Below are 20,935 nucleotides of genomic sequence, written 5' to 3' on the forward strand. Positions count from 1 at the left end.
CGTAGTTTCTAATTTTTGGTTTTCGGGGGTTTCTGTAATTTGGACCTAATTTTATAGGGTTCTTTGATGGAAAGACGTAGATGGGATGACTATGTCTTTTGTGGCCAAATTTGGTGTGATTTGGTCCAGTGGTTTTGTTGTTTACTCCATGGGAAAAATGCACATTACATCTTTACACAGAGATTTATTTTGCCTATTGTTTGTTATGTCTAACAACTTTCACAAAAGCCACGTTGCTCTTGAATACGAAAAGAAGAGTACTTTTATTTTGAGAACTTGTTTGTACAAAAAACACGTTTCCGTTCCCCCAAACGATATATATTTTATCAAGACATTAAAAACAAACACACACACACATTTGTTCCAGTCTGTCGGGAGATGAGCAGTGACTTGCTATTGACCCTGATTACTCTTGGTGAGGTATTAGCTGCGGAGGTTTGGTTCTTATTGAGGCAAAAACAGAAAACAAGACAATAAAAAAACACCAACTGCTGAATAGATATATATATACTGTATATAAAACCACCAAGGTTTTAAGATTCAATTTCTAAGAAAGCGGATTGAGAATCGGCAAGGGACGCTGGAAGGGTAACAGGCATAGAGCTACATCTAAATCTACCGATACGGAATGGTAGCATTATAATCTATAATCTCCTCCCAAAAGACTGAATTTAGTGCTTTTTAAAGGGTTTCCCCCAAAAAAGGCACTTTCGAATGGCTTTTTGATACTTTTTCTCCATATGGCAACTCTCGAACTGAAGGTCTTGAGGTAGTAACTTTGATGCAAAGGCTAGCAATCCTCAAGAATGAGCAAAGAAGAAGGATCCTAAGCTAAAGATCTCATTCCAACACATAATAATAATAATAACCAAATAATAATAATAATAATGGCTGCCACCGAAAATACATGGAACGTATGGCCCAAATCCGTCGACTAGCGGAGATTGTTCTAGCAAACATGCCAGGGTTTATATAGTTTTAACTCTTAAAGGAACGGAAACGCTGCCCCAATTTGTATGGTCAATTTGCAATGTTGATAAAGCACTATCTCGGGAATACGGGGCGAAAAGGGGGACTCGTAAGCTTTAGAAAGTCTATTTTTTGTATTTAAATAAAAAAGCCCCATCGCAGCCCCACAAAAAGGTTGTAAAGGGAAAGGGGCGACAACGGGGCAAAGGAGGGAGATCGGAAGTGCTTTCTGGAATCACCGTCCGTTGCCGTAGCCTGGGAAGAACTGGCCGAGAAGGCTCTGTAAGGGCTCGTTCACTTGCATCGAGTAGTTTTTCCCCAAATCGTAACGGCAGGCCGGGCAGCTATACACTTCGGCCCGGAAAGACCGGTCCAGACAGTCCTGGAAGGAAAACAACAAGGTTTGTTTATTTATTAGCGACATTTATATCCCGCACTTCTCACTCTAAAGGAGACACAGGGCGTCTTACAAGCTATATATATATATACAATATATTATATTATTAGAACAGCACAATATAAGCACTATATAAGTATTATATTATTATTATAATTATTATATATATTATTATATTATTATTATAGCACAATATAAGCATTATATATTACTACTAGCTGTGCCCGGCCACGCGTTGCTGTGGCGAAGTATGGTGGTATGGGAAATAAAGTATTGAGGAATTGGTGGTAGTTAAGGTAAAGGGTAAACGTTTTCCTCTGTAGAGTAAAATCTCCAGTCCAGTTCTGTCCGACTGCACACTGAAGTGGGTTATATGGCAGTGTGGAGTCAAGATAATCCAGTTCAAAGCAGATAATATAAGATTATAAATGGGTTATATAGCTGTGTGGAAGGGCCTTGAGTCTACACTGCCATATAATCCAGTTCAAATCAGATAATCTGTATTTTATAGGCAGTGGGGAAGAGGCCTAAGTGAGGCCTAACTCTGCCTGTCCCCTGGGCTGAGTAGGTTGCTAGGAGACCAAGTGGGTGGAGCTTAGCCTTCTAAGTGGCAGCAATTGGATAAAAACAATTATTCCTCTATCTAATTTGGAATTTATTTTTCTTTTCTTTTTGTTGTATAGATGAGGGGTTGTGCTGCCAAGTTTAGTGTTTCTGGGATGTGTAGTTTTATTATTTTGTCCTAGGCCGAAATTTCATTACCCCTTTATATATATAGACTAGCTGTGCCCGGCCACACATTGCTGTGGCTTATGGGAATCCTTTGTTGTCCAGGTGGAATAGCAGTGAATAGCTTTGCAGCCTCAAAGCCTAGCCATTTTCTGGAGTAGCTGGAGTAGCACTCTTAATCAAAGCCTGGCTCCTTCCTTTGTAAGGGAATTCTTGTTTGGCCAGCTTGAATTGCACTGAATAGTCTTGCAGCTTAAAAGCCTGGCCGCTTTCTACATAGAGCATCCTTGCAATGCCAGTTTGAATGGGACAAAGTAGCATTGTGGCTTCAGAGCCTGGGGGAAATCTTGGTTGACCAGGTTGAATAGCACTGAATAGCCTTGCTGCTTGCAAGCCTGGCCGCTTTCTACCTTGCGGAATCCTTGGTTGGCCAGTTTGAATAGCAATTACCGTATATACAGTAGAGTCTCACTTATCCAACACTCGCTTATCCAACATTCTGGATTATCCAACGCATTTTTGTAGTCAATGTTTTCAATATGTGGTGATATTTTGGTGCTAAATTCGTAAATACAGTAATTACTACATAGCATTACTGCATATTGAACTACTTTTTCTGCCAAATTTGTTGTCTAACATGATGTTTTGGTGCTTCATTTGTAAAATAATAACCTAATTTGATGTTTAATAGGCTTTTCCTTAATGCCTCCTTATTATCCAACATATTCGCTTATCCAACATTCTGCTGGCCCGTTTATGTTGGATAAGTGAGACTCTACTGTACTTGAGTATAAGCCAACCCGAATATAAGCCGAGTCACCTAACTGGGATAACTTATTGACTCGAGTATAAGCCGAGGGTGGGAAATGCAGCAGTTACGGGTAAATTTCAAAATAAAAATAGATACCAATAAAATTTCATTGATTGAGGCATCAGTAGGTTAAATGTTTTTGAATAAACTAGCTCTATAAGTGGAAAAATAGGGGCAACAAAAACAATATGGTATCAATAATAACCTTATAATAACAACAACAACAACAATAAAACTTCATTTGGATCCCATCCTATCTCCCCCTGGGGACTCAGGCCGGCTTCCAACATAGTAACAGGCAAATATTCAATGCTTATATAAACAATGCAGAGCTAGATATAGATCTATAATTATAGATACTAATTTCACATATGCATTTCCCCCTGAAACGTTTGCAAATCCACCCCTCTCTCTATGTATGTGTGTGTGCATTTCCTCTACAATATTTTAAGCCCTATATATATATATATATATATATATATATATATATATACACACACATACATTCATTCATATCTATCTAGACATGTCTATATATATTTGTGTGTTCATTTCCCCCCTGTAATATTTGCAAGCCCTATATATAGGTAGGTAATAATATATTCATATCTATCCAAATATCTCTCTTTATATAGATATTTGCAGAGACTTGCAAACATATGAGGGTAAATTCATATATAACAATAATGTATATGTATGGATACAGATGCACAGGTACATGGATCTATATGTATAAAAGATTTGCAAATACCTGCAAACATGAGGTGAAAATTCATATATAAAATTAATGTATATAGATAGATACACATATAAAGGTATTTAGAGATTGCAAAAGCTTGCGAAGGGTTAATGCCTATATATCTGTAGGAGAGTTTAACAAATATTCAGGGGAAAATGCTTTCATAAGATTAATGGATATATATTTTTCTTCTTCCTGACTTGCAAGGGTGTCTCTTATCAAAACATTCCCTTGATTAAGAGCAAAGGAGGTAGATCACATATTGCAAGCAATAGCCTGCAGGCTCCATTACGGCCTTGACCTTGACCCCATTATAAGCCGGGGAGGCTTTTTCAGCTCATAAATAAGGGCTGAAAAACTCAGCTTATCTTCGAGTATATACGGTAATAGTCTCAGTGTGGCAGGTATGAATGCTGCAATTAGCCACCTTGATTAGCATTTATTTATTTATTTATTACAATATTTATATCCCGCCCCTCTCACCCAACAGGGGACTCAGGGCGGCTTACAATAAAACACATATATAAAAATAGTGCAATACACTATAAATCAGTTAAAACATTTTTAACTTACATCGAACATTCATAAAACTCATTATAAAATACAGATAGGCATATTCAAGTTAAGACATGTAATGGCCTTGCAGCTTCAAAGCCTGTTATTATTTTTATTATTATTATTATTAAACTTTATTTGTACCCCGCTAGCATCTCCCGAAGGACTCGATGCGGCTTACAAAGGCCAAGGCCTCAACACACAATATAACAATACAAAACAAAAGGCAAATTAAAACAATTAAAACAGTATAAACAACAAGCAATAAACAATACGCTAAAACACAATAAAACTGGGCCAGGCCAGAGTAATGGGTACAAGATTAAAAGTGCTGATGTGACAGGTGATATATAAGGCTTCTAGGGCAAGTGCAGAGTGCAATATACGATCTAGTTCTAATAAAGTGCTTATGGGACTTGGTGTTGGAGATTTCCTATTAATCTGGGAAGGCACATTGGAACAGCCAGGTCTTCAAGTTCTTTCTGAAGACTGCCAATGTAGGGGCCTGTCTGAGATCCTTGGGGAGGGTGTTCCAGAGTCGGGGGTGTTTGCTTCCTGCCTTGGAGAATCCTTTGTTGGGAAGTGTTAGCTGGCCCCGATTGTTTCCTTTGTGGAATTCCCAATTTCCCTGATTTCCGAATGTTGCTCTTTATTGACTGTCCTGGTTTTAGAGATTACATTGTTCTGTATTATTATACCACAGTAATTATTTCATATTAGAGTCTCGCTTATCCAATGTTCTGGATTATCCAACGCAAGTCAGCCTTTTAGTAGTCAATGTTTTTGTAGTCAATGTTTTCAATACATGGTGATGTTTTGGTGCTACATAGCATCACTGCGCATTGAACTACTTTTCTGTCAAATTTATTTTTATTTATTTATTTATTTATTTATTTACAGCATTTATATTCTGCCTTTCTCACCCGAAGGGGACTCAGGGCGGATCACATTGCACACATAAAGGCAAACATTCAATGCCATGACATAGAACAGAGACAAGACGCAGGCACCGGGCTAGCCTCGAACTCATGACCTCTTGGTCAGAGTGATTTGTTGCAGCTGGCTTGCTTTCCAGCCTGCGCCACAGCCCGGTCCTAACATGATGTTTTGGTGTTTAATTTGTAAAATCATAACATAATTTGACGTTTAATAGACTTTTCCTTAATCCCTTCTTATTATCCAACATATTCACTTATTCTTATTTCTACACAATTCCACTATTATCTACGGCAATACCCAAAAGTTTCACAGCTTCAACCCGCATTTACAAGGATGGGGAAGGCCTAGCATATCACCTGGCACATAAAAACTGTATATGGCAAGTTCTTGGCCACTCACCTTACACACGTTGTGCTGGCAGACGGTGGTGATGGGCTGGAAGACCACCTCCTGGCAACAGATGCAGAGGAAGGTTTCCTCCACTTTGTTTAGGAATTTCTGCCAACAAAAAAGAAAGTATTTGGGTGAGTCAAGAGGCCTTGAGGGTCATTCATATTTCATGCAAACAGCCAGGAATCAGCCTGACATGAGAAAACTGTATTATTTATTTATTTATTTACTGCATTTATATCCCGCCCTTCTCACCCCAAAGAGGACTCAGAGCGGCTTACAAATTAAATTTACATACAATATTATATTATCAGCATAGTATAATACTGGCAATAAATTACACATATAACAAGATTTACTAATTGGATCTATAATGGTTTGGTGGGAGGGACATCCTGCAGCACATTTTGCTATTGTTTTTCAATGAATAAAGTCTCAATTGGTGGCTCAGCGGGTTAAATCACTGAGCTGTTGAACTTGCTGACCAAAAGGTTGGCGGTTCGAATCCGTGGAGTGGGGAGAGCGCCCGCTATTAGCCCCAGCTTCTGCCAACATAGTTTGAAAATATGCACACGTGAGTAGATTAATGACTACTGATCCGGCAGGAAAGTAACGGCACCAACCCCCAGAGTCATGTCTGACTCTGGGGGTTGGTGCTCATCTCCATGTCTAAGCCGAAGAGCCGGCGTTGTCCGTAGACACCTCCAAGGTCATGTGGCCGGCATGACTACATGGAGCGCCATTACCATATTGTGCTATCTATATATATAAAAGAGTGATGGCATCACGGCAGCGGACAAAACAACAAAAGTAAACACCCCACAACCTCGAAAATTGACATCACAACCCCTCATCCATGCCTCTACGTTCATACAACAAAAAGAAAAGAAAAATAAATTCCTAATTAGAGGGAGAGGAATAATAGTTTTTATCCAATTGCTGCCAGTTACAAGGCTAAGCTCCACCCACTTGGTCTCCTAGCAACCCACTCAGCCCAGTGTTAATAAAATAATGATAAAAAAATAAATACAAATAATACAATAAAAAATTATAAAAAACACTAAAATAATTAATACAATAAAATACTATAACAAAATGACTAAAAATAATACAACAAAATAATAAAATATAATAAATAAAAAAGATAAGTGACAATAAAATTAATTTAAAAAAATACAAATAACGTCAAATAAAAATTCCACAACAAGTTTTAACCGATACCACCACCACTTTGCCACAGCAACGCGTGGCCGGGCACAGCTAGTACTAATAATATAATTTATTGGATGTACAGTAGAGTCTCACTTATCCAACATAAACGGGCTGGCAGAATGTAGGATAAGCGAATATGTTGGATAATAAGGAGGCATTAAGGAAAAGCCTATTAAACATCAAATTAAGTTATGATTTTACAAATTAAGCACCAAAACATCATGTTAGACAACAAATTTGACAGGAAAAGTAGTTCAATACGCAGTAATGCTATGTAGTAATTACTGTATTTACGAATTTAGCACCAAAATATCATGATGTATTGAAAACATTGACTATAAAAATGAGTTGGATAATCCAGAATGTTGGATAAGCAAGTGTTGGATAAGTGAGACTCTACTGTATCTATAACTTGTAAGCCACCCTGAGTCCCCTTTGGGGTGAGAAGGGCAGGATATAAATGTCGCTAATAATAATAGGAGCAAGCCATCAGAACAAATGCAATTAAGGCCAAGATTGAAAAATCAGCTGATGACCCAAAATGCAGACTGTGCAAGGAAACCGACGAAACCATTGATCATATCCTCAGCTGCTGTAAGAAAATCGCACAGACAGACTACAAACAGAGGCACAATTATGTGGCCCAAATGATTCATTGGAACTTATGCCTCAAGTACCACCTCCCAGCAGCAAAGAACTGGTGGGATCACAAACCTGCAAAAGTATTGGAAAATGAGCACGCAAAGATACGGTGGGACTTCCGAATCCAGACTGACAAAGTTCTGGAACACAACACACCAGACATCACAGTTGTGGAAAAGAACAAGGTTTGGATCATTGATGTTGCCATCCCAGGTGACAGTCGCATAGATGAAAAACAACAGGAAAAACTCAGCCGCTATCAGGACCTCAAGATTGAACTTCAAAGACTCTGGCAGAAACCAGTACAGGTGGTCCCGGTGGTGATGGGCACACTGGGTGCTGTGCCAAAAGATCTCAGCCGGCATTTGGAAACAATAGACATTGACAAAATCACCATCTGCCAACTGCAAAAGGCCACCCTACTGGGATCTGCACACATCATCAGAAAATACATCACACAGTCCTAGACACTTGGGAAGTGTTCGACTTGTGGTTTTGCGAAACGAAATCCAGCATATCTATCTTGTTTGCTGTGCCATACAACGTCGTTGTGTTGATAATAATAATAGAACAAGTACTGTACTTCCAAAGTTAGGACCACACAATTAAACAGAAAATAACACTTTCAAACCAGGAACAGAAAATTTTGCAAACTTTGTTAGATAATATTCATTTATTGCATTCAATTGAGTCTTTGCCCCATGGCTCATTGAAGGGAGGAATAATAATAATAATAATAATAATAGCTTTATTTTTGTATCCCGCCTCCATCTGCCCAAAGGGACACCGGACGGCTCACATGGGGACAAGCCCAACAACACAGGTTAAAACACAGAACAATCAATTAAATACATTATCTATATATATAAAGGAATAATGGTGTCCATTCCTCCCACTAAACAACAAACGTACGGGCCCCAGAACCTAGAAATTTAGCAACACAACCCACCATCCTTGCCCCTAAGTTCCGACAACAAAAAAAGAAAAATAAAGTCCTAATCAGAGGGAGAGAAATAATTGTTTTTATCCAATTGCTGCCAGTTAGAAGGCTAAGCTCCGCCCACTTGGTCTCCTAGCAACCCACTCAGCCCAGTGTTAATAAAAGAATAAAAAATAAAATAAATACAAATTATACAATAAAAAATAATAATAAACACTAAAATAATTAAAAACACTAAAAATAATACAATAAAATAACAAAATAACTAAAAATAATACAACAAAATAATAAAATATAATAAATAAAAAATAAGTTACAATAAAATTAATTAAAAATACAAATAACGTCAAATAAAAATTCCACAACAATTTTTAACCAATACCACCACCACTTTGCCACAGCAACGCGTGGCCGGGCACAGCTAGTAACTACATAAAACAATAAAACACATGAACAGACAATAAGGAAACGCATTGTACGTACCGGTCCATCCTTAAGGGCTTCGAGGGCTTCGTTCCACAGCTTCGTATTGGCTTCGTCCTCTTTGATAAGCGCTTTCTGCTGTGGGGTGAGCTTGTAGGTCTCCCCTTTGCTCTTCTTCGGGGTCCCAGCAGGAGAAAGAGCGGGGTCCGACTCATTCCCTGGTTAAAAGAACGATAATAGGTGACTCTTATAGAACAAAAACAAGAGATCTGCCAAAAGGCCAACTAAAATAAAAAGCAGTTGTCTTACCGGATTTCCTTTTCCGCTTCCCTTTCCCCGGGGTCTCGACCTCTTCGGGAGCCTTGCCGTTCTCTTGCTCTTTGCTTGCAACAGCTTCCAGGTAGCCTTCGGGATACTGGATTGGGATATAGGCAAACGTCAGGAGAGAATGCTTCTGGAACATGGCCATACAGCCCAGAAAACTCACAACAACCCATTATTATTATTAAAAGTATGACACAGCAAACAAGATAGATATGCTGGATTTCGTATCACAAAATCACAAGTCGAGCACTTCCCAAGTGTCTAGAACTGTGTGATGTTATTATTATTATTATTATTATTATTATTATTATTATTATTAGAAACACAAGATGAGTCCACAGCAGAAACTCTGCTGGCTGTTTATTATTATTATTATTATTATTATTATTATTATTATTATTATTATTATTATTATTACTATTGGTCTGTACCTGCAGGGTCAGCCCCAGCTTCTTCATCCGCTCCTTCCCTTCCCGGGTCCAAGGGGCCGGCTCCTCGTCGTCCCTTCGGAGCAAGTAGCGCCACACCAAGAAGCCAGATTTCCCCGTTTCGGGCCAGTATTTTGCCACCTTCAGAAGGAAATTTTTGTTTTAAAGTCATTTTTTTCGACTACATAACACAATCTGTGAATGGGTCATAGACAGCAATTGCATATACACCAACTGATGCTCTGGGGCCAATATACAATAATATATAATAATATAACATAGTGTATCTAATATTGATAATAATATTATAATGTAATACAATATAATAATAATACAATATAGTGATAATTATTATATATTATATATTACATGTAATATCTATATATATAAAAAGGTAATGAAATTTCGGCCCAGGACAAAACAACAAAACTACAAATCCCAGAAACACTAAACTTGGCAGCACAACCCCTCATCCATGCCTCTATGTTCATACAACAAAAAGAAAAGAAAAATAAAGTCCTAATTAGAGGGAGAGGAATAATTGTTTTTATCCAATTGCTGCCAGTTAGAAGGCTAAGCTCCGCCCACTTGGTCTCCTAGCAACCCACTCAGCCCAGGGGACAGGCAGAGTTAGGCCTCACTTAGGCCTCTTCCACACTACCTATAAAATACAGATTATCTGATTTTAACTGGATTATATGGCAGTGTAGACTCAAGGCCCTTCCACACAGCTATATAACCCATTTATAGCCTTCTAACTGGCAGCAATTGGATAAAAACAATTATTCCTCTCCCTCTAATTAGGACTTTATTTTTCTTTTCTTTTTGTTGTATGAATGTAGAGGCATGGATGAGGGGTTGTGCTGCTAAGTTTAGTGTTTCTAGGATGTGTAGTTTTGTTGTTTTGTCCTAGGCCGAAATTTCATTACCCTCTTATATATATAGATATTGTATGTACATATGACTTGTAAGCCGCCCTGAGTCCCCTTCGGGGTGGGAAAGGCAGGATTATAATATTGTTATCAATATTATATGTATATACTGTATATCCCATCCTTCTCACCCCAAAGGGGACTCAGAGCGGCTTACAAATAATCTTTACATACAGTGTATTCTATCACTAACACAGCACAACACTAGCACTATATACCAGCATATTGCACCACACCACTATACTGTAATATTATTATATTGTATTATTATTAGTATAGTGTATTCATTATAATATTACCATGTCTCCTGTGTCAATATAATATATAATAATCATATTATGCTATACTAATAATATAATATATTGTATATGCATATAATATTAATAATGCTATAATGTAATACAATGTACAGTAGAGTCTCACTTATCCAAGCTAAACGGGCTGGCAGAAGCTTGAATAAGCGAATATCTTAGATAATAAGGAGGGATTAAGGAAAAGCTTATTAAACATCAAATTAGGTTATGATTTTACAACAAATTTGACAGAAAAAGTAGTTCAATACGCAGTAATGTTATGCTGTAATTACTGTATTTACGAATTTAGCACCAAAATATCAGAATATATTGAAAACATTGACTACAAAAATGCTTTGGATAATCCAGAACCTTGGATAAGCGAGGCTTGGATAAGTGAGACTCTACTGTAATAATAATACACTATTATAATGGTATATTTATATTACATGTAATATTACTAATAATATTGCAATATAGCGTTATAATACAATATAGTAAGATATAATGCTTATACAACACTCGCTTATCCAACGTTCTGGATTATCCAACGCATTTTTGTAGTCAATGTTTTCAATATATCGTGATATTTTGGTGCTAAATTCGTAAATACAGTCATTACTACGTAGCATTACTGCATACTAAACTACTTCTTCTGTCAAATTTGTTGTATAGCATGATGTTTTGGTGCTTAATTTGTAAAATCATAACCTAATTTGATGTTTAATAGGCTTCTCCTTAATCTCTCCTTATTATCCAACATATTCGCTTATCCAACGTTCTGCCGGCCCGTTTATGTTGGATAAGTGACTCTACTGTATTGTGCTATGCTAATAATAGAATATATTGTATGTACATATGACTTGTAAGCCGCCCTGAGTCCCCTTCGGGGTGAGAAAGGCAGGATTATAATATTATTATCAATATTATATGTATATACAGTAGAGTCTCACTTATCCAAGACTCGCTTATCCAACGTTCTGGATTATCCAACGCATTTTTGTAGTCAATGTTTTCAATATATCGTGATATTTTGGTGCTAAATTCGTAAATACAGTCATTACTACGTAGCATTACTGCATATTGAACTACTTCTTCTGTCAAATTTGTTGTATAGCATGATGTTTTGGTGCTTAATTTGTAAAATCATAACCTAATTTGATGTTTAATAGGCTTCTCCTTAATCTCTCCTTATTATCCAACATATTCGCTTATCCAACGTTCTGCCGGCCCGTTTATGTTGGATAAGTGAGACTCCACTGTATGTACATATGACTTGTAAGCCGCTCTGAGTCCCCTTCGGGGTGAGAAAGGCAGGATTATAATATTATTATCAATATTATATGTATATAATTAGAAAGAAAATGGATTAGGAAATGGTATGCAGTACATAGATAAATAAAGGTAAGGTATATGTCTGTGATCATTCATACATGTAAAAAAGTGTGGATTAGAGGGCAAGGAAGCATGAAATGGTGATGACTGGATGATGATTGGAAGGGATTTTGAAAAGCGAACGATACAACTCGAAGAGAGAACAAGGACTTACTTAAGAGAGAAGGCTGCGAAGTGTGGACAGACAGGAGTCAGGAAGAAGGAAGTTAAAGCTCAGTTAGGAGAGTTAGGTTCAGCTAGGATTAGGAGAAGACAGCGGAAGAATTAGGATAGAGGCACACAACAACAAAGCCTTGCGCATCGGAATAAGAGACAGAATCCCCTTTGAATCAGTTTCCTCCGCATCCCAGTACGTATACATACCTTATAGATGCCGTCGTAGCGGTTCCCTTCCTTGGGGGCATACTTGCTGTGCCGGCCTCCCTTTGCGTTCCGCACGACCCGGACGGGCTTCCCGGCCCTCCAGTCCTTTGCCTCGGAGCCCTCCTTGTCGTTGATGGGAGCACTGCAGTTCAGCGCCAAAGCCCTGCCGTAACAAGACATCAAAACGTGTGTGATGGCGATTCAACAATGTAAACGGACTAAAATTATTATTAGCGACATTATTAGCGACATTTATATCCCGCCCTTCTCACTCCAAAGGGGACTCAGGGCGGTTTACAAGTATATATACATACAATCTATATCTATATATATAAAAGGGTAATGAAATTTCGGCCTATGACAAAACAACAAAACTGCACATCCCAGAAACACTAAACTTGGCAGCACAACCCCTCATCCAGGCCTCTACGTTCATACAACAAAAAGAAAACAAAAATGAAGTCCTAATTAGAGGGAGATGAATAATTGTTTTTATCCAATTGCTACCAGTTAGAAGGCTAAGCTCCACCCACTTGGTCTCCTAGCAACCCACTCAGCCCAGGGGACAAGCAGAGTTAGGCCTCACTTAGGCCTCTTCCACACTGCCTATAAAATACAGATTATCTGACTTTAACTGGATTATATGGCAGTGCAGACTCAAGGCCCTTCCACACAGTTATATAACCCATTTATTATATTATCTGCTTTGCACTGGATTATCTTGACTCCACACTGCCATATAATCTACTTCAGTGTGCATTTTATACAGCTGTGTAGAAGGGGCCTCATATAATCCAGTTCTAAGCAGATAATATAAGATACTTTATTTCCCATACCACCATACAGCAACGCGTGGCCAGGCACAGCTAGTATATATGACTATATTGCAATATTATTAGTAATATTGCATGTACAGTAGAGTCTCACTTATCCATCATAAACGGGCCGGCAGAAGTGAGACTCTACTGTACTTGGAAAAACATTAACACTAAAACAGCAGTGTTTATGATAACTATGAATGTCAACATAATAATAATACAGTAGAGTCTCACTTATCCAAGCTAAACAGGCCGGCAGAACCTTGGATAAGCTAACATCTTGGATAATAAGGAGGGATTAAGGAAAAGCCTATTAAACATAAAATTAAGTTATGATTTTACAAATTAAGCACCAAAACATCATGTTATACAACAAATTTGACAGAAAAAAGTAGTTCAATACACAGTAATGTTATGTTGTAATTACTGTAATTATGAATTTAGCACCAAAATATCACAATGTATTTAAAACATTGATTACAAAAATGCATTGGATAATCCAGAACGTTGGATAAGCGAGACTCTACTGTAATATAAATTACAATTATAATAGTGAAATATAATTATTATTACATTGCATTACATCATAATATTATTAATATTACATGTATATACAATATAATATTAGTATAGTATAATATTATTACCGTAGTCTCACTTATCCAAGCTAAATGGGCCAGCAGAAGCTTGGATAAGCGAATATGTTGGATAATAAGGGAATAAGGAAAAGCCTATTAAACATCAAATTAGGTTATGATTTTACAAATTAAGCACTAAAACATCATGTTATACAACCAATTTGACAGAAAAAGTAGTTCAATACACAGTAATGTTATGTTGTACTTACTGTATTTACGAATTTACCACCAAAATATCACGATGTATTGAAAACATTGACTACAAAAATGGCTTGGATAATCCAGAGTCTTGGATAAGTGAGTGTTGGATAAGTGAGACTCTACTGTATATACAATATATTATAATATTAGTATAGTATAATATTATTATATATTATTATATCGTTAAATTGATACAGGAGACATGGTGGAAAGATGTCTTCCTGGCCCCGCCTTCTTCATTCAAAATAACATTATAGTAATAAATAAATAAATAAATAAATAAATAAGCATCACCCCCTTACCCCAAACCCATAAACGCAGGTAGACACCACCAAAGCCCTCCCAACAGATGGCCATCCAGCTTCATAGACACTAATAGGTTCATAGGGAATACTTGTGGCCATGTGATTTGGGGAAGGCTCAGATCATAGACTCAGAATTGGAAGAGACCCAAAGGGCCATTCAGTCTAATCCCATTCTGCCTTTAAGAAAGACACAATCCAAACCCTCCCAACAGATGGCCATCCAGCCTCTTTTTATAAGCCCCCAGAAAAGGACATTCCACTGGACTCCGATTCCTAAATTAGGAAGAAGCCCCCAAGGGCCATCCAAGTCCAATCCCGTTCTGTCATGCAGGGAGACACCATCTGATCCCTCCCAACAGATGGCCATCCAGCCTCTTTTTATAAGCCCCCAGAAAAGGACATTCCACTGGACTCCGATTCCTAAATTAGGAAGAAGCCCCCAAGGGCCATCCAAGTCCAATCCCGTTCTGTCATGCAGGGAGACACCATCTGAGCCCTCCCAACAGATGGCCATCCAGCTTCATAGACACTAATAGGTTCATAGGGAATACTTGTGGCCATGTGATTTGGGGAAGGCTCAGATCATAGACTCAGAATTGGAAGAGACCCAAAGGGCCATTCAGTCTAATCCCATTCTGCCTTTAAGAAAGACACAATCCAAACCCTCCCAACAGATGGCCATCCAGCCTCTTTTTATAAGCCCCCAGAAAAGGACATTCCACTGGACTCCGATTCCTAAATTAGGAAGAAGCCCCCAAGGGCCATCCAAGTCCAATCCCGTTCTGTCATGCAGGGAGACACCATCTGATCCCTCCCGACAGATAGCCATCCAGCCTCATATATATGGTGAGACCTCCATATAGTTAAAAGTCGAAAGCAGATGGAAAAGATATGTTTTCTGCGTTGTCTTACCTGTTCATGTTGGTCAATTTCTGATCACACGACTGCTCCGCCGTGCGCTTGTTCCCAGAGAGATCGCGACCGCCACTTCCTGTGTAAGTAAAGGAATTCCCGTGGTCCTGAAATAATATAATGTTATAGAGAATTCAAATCCGAGCCCCGGAAATGCCAGCTCAGCTAGTTGGTCAGCAACATAATTTTTTTTGTTCCTGGGGTTATCAATGTCATTTCCTACTTTGTTCTATCATAACAACATGGAAAAAACTAATTAAACTGCAAAACCTTTTGTTTTAGAGGGACATCCAACAGCACACTTTACTATAGGTTTTCAATTAATATATGGAATCTCAATTATTATTATTATTATTATTATTATTATTATTATTATTATTATTATTTACTACATTTATATCCCACCCTTCTCACCCCGAAGCGGACTCAGAGTGGCTTACAAATATTTACATAGTGTATTATATCAATAGCACAGCACAACACTAGCACTATATACCAGCATATTGCACGATACCAGTAATATTACATGTAATAAATAATATTTATTATGCATGGTAAGCAATGTGGGGGGTTTTCTGTTATTTGGGACTTTATTTTTCTAGGTTTTTCTATTGAAAGACATAGATGGGATGACTATGCCTTTTGTGGCCAAATTTGGTGTGATTTGGTCTAGTGGTTTTGTTGTTTACTCCATGGGAAAAACGCACATTACATTTTTATATATATAGATGTGGACCCTTATATGGAGATGGTTTAACCCAGGCATGGGCAAACTTCAGCCCTCCAGGTGTTTTGGACTTCACCTCCCAGTTTGTAACAGCCGGTAGGAATTGTGGGAGCTGGAGTCCAAAACACCTGGAGGGACAAAGTTTACCCATGTCTGGTTCAACCTCTGCTTTGCCAGTAAAACTGCATTCCTGTGGCCCATAAGGATGCATATCAAAAAAGCATGTCCCCAACACAGAAAGTCTAGAAAGCCATGACTGACCACGTCATCTTCGTAGCCTCCTGCCAGAACCAGAGAGTAGGCTCCGTCGTTGCTCCTGCCGTGGATGCCGGCCACATGGGGCCTGTGGACTCCCGACTCGCTCACCTGAAGGGAGAAACACCATTTCTAAGGGCTGCTTTTGGGACCACCCGATTTCAGGTCCCGTCCTGGAAACCGTGGCCTCACCTGGACCCTGAACTTCCACATGGTGCCGACGGGGACGCCGGGAATCGGCCCGTAATGGTTCGAGGGGACGATGGTGCATTCCCTGGTGCGGCCGACGCACGCCATGCCCTGGAAGGGAATCAAACAGTTAAACACATGTCAACACAAGAGCCCAGAGAGACCGTTCCAGATTTCGGTTTAAGCCCAATATTACAAAACCAAGCAAGAAAAACCAGGCTCCACTCACCTTTCCCCAGTCCCGCTGGGAAGACGAATTCGCAGAAGCCATCTTGGCTTTCTTTTTGCTTTCTTTCAGCTTCTCGCCAGCCAAAACCACTTCACTCGCATCGTTGCGGCATTCGGGGCAATACCTGGATTATTAATAATAATATAATATATAATACTCATATTATACTATACTAATATTATAATATATTGTATATACATTATGATGTAATACAATGTAATAATAATAATACGCTATTATAATTCAATATTTATATTACATGTATTACTAATACAGTAGAGTCTCACTTATCCAACATAAACGGGCCGGCAGAACGTTGGATAAGCGAATATGTTGGATAATAAGGAGGGTTTAAGGAAAAGCCTATTGAATGTCAAATTACATTATGGTTTTACAAATTAAGCACCAAAACATCCTGTTTGAAATACAAAACCCCTGGAAGCTGGGAACACACTAATATACTGTAGATTAATCATCTCTAGAATCCCATATTGAGCAGAGCAATGGCAACACTGGGAAACAAAAATTTGCTAAATATTTGATATTGGTCAACTGTCTCCAGAATCTCACCTGGAGCTGGGTGGCTCTGTGTTGGGAGGAGGGCTTGGCTTGTGCCTTCCAGCCTGGCAGAACGGGGCTGGGCTGGAGAGCCTCTGAAGGGAGGAGGGGGTCTCTTGTGTTTCTAGGGTGCTATGCCTCTAATGATTCTTGCTTGGGTTAAAAGAGGAGGAGGAGGAGGAAGACAGAAGTGCAAGTTGCTGCAAGGCTGACAGGGGTAAAAGAGGGAGAAGAGGGAGGAGCAGGAGGAGGAGGAAGAAGAGTGCGTGGGGGGAGAAAAAGGAAGGAGAGAGAGAGGGGGGATCTGGAGCAAAATGTGTGTGTGTGTGCAGGAGGAAAGGGGGGTCCTCCGCCCACCCACCCAGGTAAGGAGATTACAGAAGGAAGCCAGCTGCTTTGGCTTCTCTCCCTCCCCATTCTTTCCTTCCAATCACGAGCCATTGATTTGGAAACAAGGCCGGTTTGGAGACACGAGGCTCTGCCTGCACCAAGAGAAAGAGGGAGGAAGAGCCATGTGTTTCCTTTTTTTCCCCTCCTCCCTCCCTCCCTCGCATATAAATGGCCCCCCATGGGATGATTCACCCCCCTTCCCTCCCTTCCCTTCGGAGATGCGCTTTCCTCCTTCCAGTTTTTTCGAAAGGGAAAGAGCCACAGCTCTCACCTTGGATTGAGTGAAGGATGCAATGTTTCCAATTGGCCACTAGATGGCGTCGGATAATACGGAGTGTCGGATAAGCGGAAGTCGGATAAGTGAGACTCTACTGTATTGCAATATAGTCGTATAGTACAATATAATATATAATACTCATATTATCCTATACTAATATTATACTATATTGTATATATTTACAGCAGAGTCTCACTTATCCAACACTCGCTTATCCAACGTTCTGGATTATCCAACACATTTTTGTAGTCAATGTTTTCAATACATCGTGATATTTTGGTGCTAAATTTGTAAATACAGTAATTACAGCATAACATTACTGCGTACTACTTTTTCTGTCAAATTTGTTGTAAAACGTGATGTTTTGATGCTTAATTTGTAAAATCATCACCTAATTTGATGTTTAATAGGCTTTTCCTTAATCCCTCCTTATTATCCAAGATGTTCGCTTATCCAAGGTTTTGCCGGCCCATTTACATTGGATAAGCGAGACTCTACTGTTTTATAATAATGTATTACGATATAATACTGATAATAATACAATTTAATATTAATTATATATTATATATTAAATGTAATATTACTAATAATATTACAATGTAATGATATAGTACAATATAGTAATTGAATGCTAGTATTGTACTATGCTAATAATATAATGTACTGTATGTGAATATAATTTGAGTCCCCTTTGGGGTGAGAAGAGCTGGTCATAAATGTAGTAAATAATAATAATAAATAAAGTTTGAGCCGCTTAAGTATGTTTAGATGTAAGAATGGAATGTTCACTCCTGCAGGGTGCCGATGTAGATGGACGGAGTCCGGATATTGTTCGATCTGTCTTGTATATACAGTAGTTGTAAATAATAATAAAGTTTGAGTCGCTTAAATAAGCTGAACTCAGGAGTCATGGAGGATATTATATTCCGTGCATTCTGTGCACACAGCCAGATTGTCGGAGAAAGAATTGAGACAGGGAAAGTGATTTGTTTCAATCAACCAACCGACAGGCTTTGTTTCCTTGCTTGGCTGAAGGGGGTAGGACTAGATGCCCTTTGGAGGTCCTTCCTAGTTCTGTGCTTCCTGCTATCGGCGTCAGCTGTGACTTACCAATCCTCATCGTCGGGTATTCGGCTGAGAGGGGGGTTGAGGCAGTAGATGTGGAAGGCCATGTCGCACTCATCACACATGAGCTGCTTCTCGGGGTCCTGCTTTCCGCCACAGATGTAGCAGGCGCACATCCGGCACGTCTTGCTGGGGTTGTCCTTGCAGTGCTTACAGACGGGCCCACTCTGTCCTACGGGAAGGAAGGCACAGAAAGACTAACAGGGTGAACAAAACAAAGATGCCAAGCCATCAAACCCTGGCAGATTACTGTATATACTCAAATATAAGCCTAGTTTTTCAGCCCTTTTTTTAGGACTGAAAAAGCCCCCCTCGGCTTATACTCGGATGAGGATCCTGGTTGGCTTATATTTGGGTCAACTTATACTCGAGTATATATGGTACATTTATTATTTTTCTCAATTATTATTGGTATGATTACATGTATTATTTTACTCTATTATTGTTGATTTATTTTATTCTATTTTTTATTATTATTAATACATTATTTCACTCTAATCTTATTATTACATTTATTATTCTACTCTATTTATTATTACTTATATTATTTTCCTGTATTTATTATTATTATTACATGTATTATTTTACTCTATTATTGTTGCTACTATTGCATTTATTTTACTCTATTTTCATAATAATTAATACATTTATTATTTCACTCTGATCTTATTATTGTTATTACATTTATTATTCTACTCTACTTATTATTATTATTACATGTACCCCCTAAAATATCTCCTAAAATAAGACATCCCCAGAAAATAAGACCTAGTAGAAGTTTTGCTGAATTGCTAAATACAAGGCCTCCCCCGAAAGTACAGTAGTCTTACTTATCCAACATTCGCTTATCCAACATTCTGGATTATCCAATGCATTTTTGTAGTCAATGTTTTCAGTATATCGTATTATTTTGGTGCTAAATTCGTAAATACAGTAATTACAACATAACATTACTACATATTGAACTTCTTTTTCTGTCAAATTTGTTGTATAACATGATGTTTTGGTGCTCAATTTGTAAAATCATAACCTAATTTGATGTTTAATAGGCTTTTCCTTAATCCCTCCTTATTATCCAACATATTCGCTTATCCAACGTTCTGCCGGCCCGTTTATGTTGGACTCTACTGTAATAATTTATTATTTCACTGATATTATTATTACATGTATTCTTTTACTCTATTATTGTTACTACTATTACATTTATTTTACTCTATTTTTTATTATTATTTTATGACACAGCAAACAAGATAGATATGCTGAATTTCGTCTTGTTTGCTGTGTCATAAAATAATAATAAAAATAGAGTAAAATAAATGTAATAGTAGCAACAATTATTAATACATTTATTATTTCACTCTGATATTATTATTATTACATTTATAATTCTAATATATTTACTATTACATATATTATTTTCCTTTATTTATTTATTTATTATTATTTATTAGTGACATTTATATCCCGCCCTTCTCACCCTGAAGGGGACTCAGGGCGGTTTACAAGTATATATACATACAATATATTATATGACTATATTGCAATATTATTAGTAATATTGTATGTAATATAAATATAGATTTATAATATTATTACATGTATTAATTTACTCTATTATTATTAAAAGGATACATAAGCACATTTATATTGAAGAAGATGAAAAGAATGATTTAATCAGAGTTAGATAGTCTTATCTTAAAGCTTGATGTAAATATTCAAAAACATTTAACCTACTGATGCCTCAATTAATGTAATTTTATTGGTACCTTATATACTCGAATATAAGCCGACCCGAATATAAGCCGAGGCACCTAATTTTACCACAAAAAA

At 37.9% G+C, this 20,935-nt stretch overlaps 1 protein-coding gene across 3 annotated transcripts in view; it reads right to left on the reverse strand.

Moving 5' to 3' along the window:
* Positions 1–244: 244 nt before the first annotated feature.
* uhrf1 (ubiquitin like with PHD and ring finger domains 1) overlaps positions 245–20,935 on the reverse strand; it is a 33,641-nt gene continuing 12,950 nt past the window's right edge. For all 3 annotated transcript variants that reach the window (XM_062959503.1, XM_062959505.1, XM_062959504.1), the window contains exons 7-17: positions 19,091–19,277; positions 16,756–16,879; positions 16,530–16,637; positions 16,344–16,448; positions 15,356–15,462; positions 12,482–12,644; positions 9,502–9,639; positions 9,056–9,161; positions 8,807–8,964; positions 5,539–5,637; positions 245–1,351 (exon numbers count right to left, since the gene is read on the reverse strand). In XM_062959503.1, the coding sequence (XP_062815573.1) occupies positions 1,205–1,351; positions 5,539–5,637; positions 8,807–8,964; positions 9,056–9,161; positions 9,502–9,639; positions 12,482–12,644; positions 15,356–15,462; positions 16,344–16,448; positions 16,530–16,637; positions 16,756–16,879; positions 19,091–19,277 (1,442 nt within the window). In that variant the 3' untranslated portion in view covers positions 245–1,204. The remainder of the gene's footprint in view (positions 1,352–5,538; positions 5,638–8,806; positions 8,965–9,055; positions 9,162–9,501; positions 9,640–12,481; positions 12,645–15,355; positions 15,463–16,343; positions 16,449–16,529; positions 16,638–16,755; positions 16,880–19,090; positions 19,278–20,935) is intronic.

Source organism: Anolis carolinensis, unplaced genomic scaffold (assembly GCF_035594765.1).
Source record: "Anolis carolinensis isolate JA03-04 unplaced genomic scaffold, rAnoCar3.1.pri scaffold_7, whole genome shotgun sequence".
Taxonomy (NCBI): domain Eukaryota; kingdom Metazoa; phylum Chordata; class Lepidosauria; order Squamata; family Dactyloidae; genus Anolis; species Anolis carolinensis.